General features: G+C 41.0%; 1 protein-coding gene across 3 annotated transcripts; it reads right to left on the minus strand.

Annotated features, from left to right (window-relative positions):
• Positions 1–1,556: 1,556 nt before the first annotated feature.
• Positions 1,557–5,866, minus strand: thap1 (THAP domain containing, apoptosis associated protein 1). 3 transcript variants are annotated; one of them, XM_088630313.1, is made up of 3 exons: positions 5,643–5,866; positions 4,449–4,644; positions 1,557–3,201 (listed from the first exon to the last, which is right to left on the minus strand). In XM_088630313.1, exons 1-3 carry the CDS (start codon positions 5,711–5,713, stop codon positions 2,755–2,757), a joined length of 714 nt encoding a protein of 237 aa, XP_088486439.1. In that variant the 5' UTR covers positions 5,714–5,866; the 3' UTR covers positions 1,557–2,754. The 3 variants fall into 3 exon arrangements, with proteins under 3 accessions (XP_088486439.1, XP_088486442.1, XP_088486441.1); XM_088630316.1 differs by lacking the exon at positions 5,643–5,866 and adding an exon at positions 5,457–5,614; XM_088630315.1 differs by lacking the exon at positions 5,643–5,866 and adding an exon at positions 5,193–5,428.
• Between the last annotated feature and the right edge of the window lie 634 nt (positions 5,867–6,500).

The following is a 6,500-nucleotide window of genomic DNA, read 5'->3' on the forward strand; positions in this document are numbered from 1 at the left end:
CTGCAAGGCAGCAGTGCCAACCACTGTACCAATGTGCCACCTGGCTTTGCCTCTATTTCTCATAATTATGGTGCCCAGCAAGCCTGTAGAATGAATTATAGACAGTACTGTAAACATTGATACTAGGCAATGGAGAAAACTGGCCTACCTGCGATTGTGCTGCTGGTTTAACTCTTTTGAGATTTACTCTTCTTTACTTGTGATCTATGATCACAGTAAACAACTTTAACAATGAGATGAGAATCCCCTTTGAGTGCCCATCTCCATAATATACAGTAAATGAACATGCTTCACCTTTTCAGTTCGATAATATCTTTTTCCACCCTTTGGGATAGTGGCATAAATTGCTCACTAGAATTAATATAGAAAGCTAAGTGATTTGTACTAAATACTCCATTCTACAGAGTGAAAGGTCTGCCAAGCTTTTTCTTGTTTTCTTTTTTTTTGTGCGTTTTGTTTCATTTGGACACTCCTGCATCTTGGCGTCCTCTTGAAGAAAGTCTTATCTGTCAATTTAGACGTCAGCATGTGATTTGAACTGGTACATACCAGTAGACATTGTAGACTTTTTTGGCCCCATAATTCTGCACTTAATTACAATATAGTGTCTCATGTAAAGATTGATGAAATCTCAGAAGGAAAGCATTCCCACTCTCCTAATTATTGCATTATTGTAAACTCTTTCTCACCTACTTCCCCTTTATCTTTTTCATTATGGAGTGGATTCACAATCTAGCAGATATTTAAATAAGGATGGTCCTCACTTCCAGGATTTGCATTCTCAGTAGGACCTTCCTGACTCTTTGTTTTTACACCTCATCCTGTAATCCATGCCAATACCATCTCTCAGGGGGGGATTGTCTGTCCAATTCAAAAACTGCTTGGGTTCTTGGGCAAAACAAAGGAACTGGCTTCCCGTATCGATGCTATTCTGTTAGAGGCTTCATACAAACATTTGACAGTTACTATTTGAATTAGATGAATGTTAATGATGCAGAAATTACCAGAAACAATTGTTTCATTTTGCTTCTGCAAACATTCTAAGCATTGAACGTTTCACTTTAATTATCTTAATGGAGTGTGCTCGACCCCTTATTGATACTATCCTGTGAAGCTTGTCTCTAGTCCCTTCTATATGCTCAGTCAGTGGGCACCTATAAGTGCCCTTTTAAGTATTTTGGGAAATGTTTTGGAAGCAGATTTCATCTTCTTTGTCCTCTGTTCTAAATAAGGATATTTCTTGCTCTCACTTAGAACCCTTGCTAAGCAGTAAGTCTAATTTCGGCCTTGTGATGCTGTAGAAAATGATCTAGTTAGGTGATTTCACCTCAGCAGTTCCCCCTTGGCCTAATTTTATCCTTAATATCCATTAATTATATCCATTATATCTGTTAATGAACAAACACTTCCCTTTAAACCCGGAGCAAATTAAACTCATTTGTTGACACTAATCCAAAAAAGTGGTTTAAGTGCAATGCTATTTATGGTTTTATTATGAATACACTGACAATTAACACTTAAGAAATGAAGAGGAAAGGGACAAGTAACAAAAGGCATGGTAGGGTGTTTCTTTTTATTTATACTTTCAGTGGATAACAAAGAATTTACATGTACAGATATTAATTATTTGCCTTATAAGGGAAATAAGGTACAAAAACTGCTTGTCCTGGGTATCAAGTATGACTGTGTTTAATTGGCTCAGACAACCGGGGACCTCTACGTCATCAGAGGACTTGATTCTCACGAAGTATTTGGGAAATTGTAATAAAGGTAGATACATAATACAGCCACCAAGGGATCATGTAGAATATAGAATAAGTGTTAAAAGGCTACCGTTTGAATTGTAACAAAAAAATTGTAGTGCAGCATCTAGTTTAGGACCAAGCCCTAAGATGATGATGATGATGATGATTATCATGATCACTGTATAATTTTACTATAAGGGTTGAAAAAGTAAAAATCTTTGAAAATGTGAAAAAAGTCTTTCACTGTATGCAAATAAACGTGCATTTGCAGGTCCAATGTAATATCTCATTCACAGGTAGGTAGCATCAAGACAGCGAGTTCATAAAAACCCACAGCACACCAGTATAGCACTTAAGTGCTTTGCACTCTGATTCGTCCAAATATTTCTGTCAAAAGTGGAAAGTCACTGCAATATCTGTTTACTACAGTAAAACTATTTCTAATAGATTTTCCACTGCTTTGCACAACACTAATTCACGAGTACAGCAAATGACGTTTTATTCCTTTGGACTGTATAAAGAAAATTGGAATTTAACCCTGTTATAAAAGCAACAAAATACAAAAGATCTGGGAATCCGAGTCCTTCAAATTTCAATAAGATCCTATAAAAAGCAACCCAACACAAATCAGAAGCGAAACAAAACACTGCTTCAAACAGCACGCCGAAAAGTTGTTTGGAAAACGAAAGACTCGTGACTGTTGATGCTTCCAGTCAGGGTGAGATGGGCTTTCCATGTATGGTGATGTGATTTGTGCACATGATATAGCGTCAGGGACAAAATGGCAGCACAGCGAAGACCAACGCATACCTTTGAGAGACATCACCTCCCTACTCTGCTGTGGTCCTCTTGTGCCGCGAGGTACATTACTGTAGGGGAGATCATGCCTTGCGACACTGCGTCACAATACACCACCCTTGTGGACTTCTCGACTTACTGCAGGCTGTGTCGCTGGAAACATAGGGGGAAAAGAAACACAAGACGCAGTGTTTCCTGACTGGGGGGGCTTCTACAAGCTGTCCATGGACTCGATGCCTTTGAGCACGTCGTAGAGCTCCTTGGGCAGGATGACGTAACTCTCTCCCGACCCGGCGTCCTTGTCCTTCTGGAACTCCCGCGTGGCCTTCATCTTCTCCAGCTGTCGTTCTTGGCGCCGGCATTTCTGCTGCACGGTCTTGAGCTTCTTGCGCAGCTTGTCCACCTGCTCCTCCAGCTGCTGGATCCTCTTCTTCTGCTGCACGGTGTCCTCCACTGTGTAGTTGTGGTCGCAGGATATGGACATGCTGGGAAGCAGGGCTGGGTGCACAACCATCTGCACCACGTTCTGCAGCTGGGGCAGCCCGGGTTCCTGAGCCGGCAGTGGCGAAGGCGGTGGTGGTGACTGTTCAGAGTCAGTGAGGTGCAGCTCAGGGGGAAGAGTCATTTCTGGTGGGGTTTGCTCATCCAAGGCCTCATCCTACAGGATTGCATGGGGAAAAAAAAAGCGTTCAGTGAGCATGAATGTACAGTACTTCTCTCTCTTTCAGATGGAGTCAAATGTGGGATGATATATCATCCTCCAACGGAGATAGCATCAAACAACGGAGATATTTCCAGGTACTGCTTCCCATGAACGTGAGAACACTTCAGTCTTGGAGTTCAAAGCTCTCTTTTTCTTTTCTTGCCATCAGAAAGTTTGATCTATTCCAGCAAAGGCCTGGCTTTTACAAATGGTTGCTTAAAAATGATACCCGACAGATTTTACAGGCTGATGTACACTACAGAGCCTTGCAAAAGAATTCAGACTCTTCCTGTGGTGCCGAGCATGAAAGCCTACCAGCACTACGCAAGTCGTAAAAATAGATATACACAAGTGAGCACAAACTGATATTGCCTGCCAACAAGGTGCAATACAAAAATACAAAAGGTTACATTTCACAGGTAATTCATTAGTCCAGATATTGTAGTCAGCACGTTAAGGGCCTATAAAGGACCTCAAGGTATTCAGTGTCTGAATACATAACTTTTTCCTTTCATATCAATTACTTCTTTCTTTTTGTTTTTGTTGCTTTGAATGTGTGGAGGCTGTGTACATAAAGATTAATTGCCACTTCAAAGTATCATGACTTGCAAGCTTTATAACAACAAATGTGAGAACTGTACAAGGGTTTGAATACTTTTGCAAGGCCCTGTACCTCTTCCTGTCACATATGTCACGTATATGAATATGAGGATCCTGTGACAATGACTGGACACTGAGGACACCAAATTCCAGAGGATGCTCAAAAATAAAGGTAATTGTTTTCTCCTAAAAAATAGAAAGTCAACGATTTTCTTGAATTCTGAGACATAAGAACTTGAAATAACCTTAACCCAAGAGGTTATTCTCAGTCATGAAATAAATAACACTAGCATTCATTTTCCTAGGATGAGACAAGAGTCTGAACATGCCCCTTGGTTCAATTGGAGGGGTCCAATCTCCATCTCCTATATTCTAGTCCCAGCTGAATGTTGATCAGTAATCCGTTACTTAAATGTTACATATACGTAAGTCAAGATGTTATGAGTTCTTGGAAAGTTTGTAAAACATTTAGCCTGTGAAGACACTGAACAATTGCAAAGCACGGGAGTTGAACTACTGTACACAAGATGAAAAAACAAACAACAGAGCATGTCACATGTTTGAATTCTTAAGAAAAAGTGACCTTCTCCGCCTGGCTTTACCTTTTCATCGAGCCTGTTGAAACAGAAGAGCGAGGGCACCGCGTTTTCCTTCAGCACGCGGTTGTTGCACTCGCGTTTGAAGCAGTCCTTGGTGAAATGCTGTGAGCAGATATTGCTGTATTTAGTGGGCTTGAAGTTGTTCCGTCTCATCGCGGCGACCCATTTTCCACACACATCAGGCCGGGCAAGAGGAAACCTGATGAATAAGCAAACACGACTTCAAGAGGCATTGCCTTTCTCTTCATATATTCATATGTTGTTTTGTTTTGTTTGTCGTTTGAGAGAACAACACAAGTCCAGCACTCCAGGATTTATAGTAATACCTCCATATTTTTTACATGGTATACCTTTATTTTGCTTCTAAGAGACTTTATAACAATAACGTTTATTGTGTTGTTCAGGGCAATCAATCTAAAATAGTTATGAAAAAATCTTTAGTCTTTAAAATGCAAGCCAACCGAAAACTACGGCACTTACACTCTTCTGGCTAGTTCAGATCATATGTAATTTAACGCAGGGCAACACATTAAATTAAGGTGTAACTTAATCAGACAACATCCAAATCCGTGCAGCACTGCTATATCCCCGACTCTCCTAAACATTCAGCTGTCCTAGAGTTTGACATTTCCACATATCCAGACGTCTCCAGCTCCAGAGAGTGTGGAAACTGACTCGTACCCTAAAATCACACATAAAATAATATTTAATACTTCATATAAAGAACAGGGCTGCAAAAATCGCTACCTCGTCGTCTGTCCCATTTCCAAACATGACAGTCAGAACTGGCATTTAAAGATAAAAGCGAGTGTAGCCCTGTGTTACATTTCCATTCTTTTTCATAAACACTGCCTTTTCCCATTTCGGTATACGTTTAATTTAATGTATCCATTTGAAAGGTCGTAATTACACAAACTGTCCTGTCATGTGCTCCTCGGAGGATAACGCACCACGATGTACGAGTAGCAACCCAGAAATGCACGTCATACCCAAATCATTGATTTCGCTTACATAAAGATCGGCGGACACACGCTTTATATCTCCGATCAACTGATTTTATATTCATTTGCTGGGCTTCGCGGAGAAATCACGGCACGGTTTGCCCCGTAGCCTACTTGAGATTGTCCCCTCAGTATTGCAAACTGTTTGAAAACAGCTGTACTTGCGCCCTGCGGTGACCGACAGGAGTTAACTTACTTGTGAAAAGAAATGTTCTTGTCCTTGTGATATCGGTTTTTACATCCGTACGCCGAACACGACTGAACCATCGCTGCCTTTGAAAATAAAGCGCAGCGCAGGTGCGACTGCAAATGTTACGAATGCCTTTTTTATTACTATTTATTCATTAATTCTCCGCAGAAGAGGTCCCTCTCCAGTTTCCAAGATGGCTGCTACGGCTTCGCTGGCTGTCACATGATGCGCATCCGTGTTTCGGGTTGGTCACTGCCGTGGAAGAGTCTCTTCTCTTTTCGGGTGACGCACCTGCAGTGTACAATCACGTCGACACGGCAAATCTCAACGTGCCGGGGACGAGTCGTGTACATTAAAGCAGCTTTTAGCATCTGGTGGACGTGTGACACATTTAACCTGCATAATTGCCCTGTATCCATTATGTTATCGCGACCTCCCTGAAGCACCACTGCCGCACATTAGAATGATAGCAGCCGCTTTTTCCAGTGAGGTGACATAGAGGTATTAATTACGACAGAACATACAGTACGTACAGAATTTGAAAAGTATTTCTTTTTTTCGGGGTGTGGGGTATCCTTAAAACTTATCTGTTTCCAAAATTGGAAGTGAAGTGAAGCGTTGAGGTATTTAACAGATCTTAAGGAGAAAATCCAGGACGAATGCGTCTTATTGGTAAACATCTTGAGGAGGTCGTGGTTTACTTGGAAGTGAAAAATAAAACGACGTTCTTTTACGGTTCATTGGTTTTATACGCTCACAACAGCTTCCTTGTGAGTATATCGAAGTGGCACTGTAGTTTTAAAGTGTATGTCTTCTAAATAAACTCAATTTACATAATGAAAGACCTAATACTTGACGATAAAT

This window comes from Lepisosteus platostomus, chromosome 4 (genome assembly GCF_059453375.1).
Source record: "Lepisosteus platostomus isolate fLepPlt1 chromosome 4, fLepPlt1.hap1, whole genome shotgun sequence".
Classification (NCBI taxonomy): domain Eukaryota; kingdom Metazoa; phylum Chordata; class Actinopteri; order Semionotiformes; family Lepisosteidae; genus Lepisosteus; species Lepisosteus platostomus.

Bases quoted from the DNA above. Each gene is read 5' to 3' on its own strand.
- thap1 (XM_088630313.1), bottom strand. From the start codon at position 5,713: ATGGTTCAGTCGTGTTCGGCGTACGGATGTAAAAACCGATATCACAAG. The intron at 4,645-5,642 runs GTAAGTTAACTC...CTTATTCATCAG, and splicing joins AAGAACATTTCTTTTCACAA to GTTTCCTCTTGCCCGGCCTG. The intron at 3,202-4,448 runs GTAAAGCCAGGC...GCAATCCTGTAG, and splicing joins TCAACAGGCTCGATGAAAAG to GATGAGGCCTTGGATGAGCA.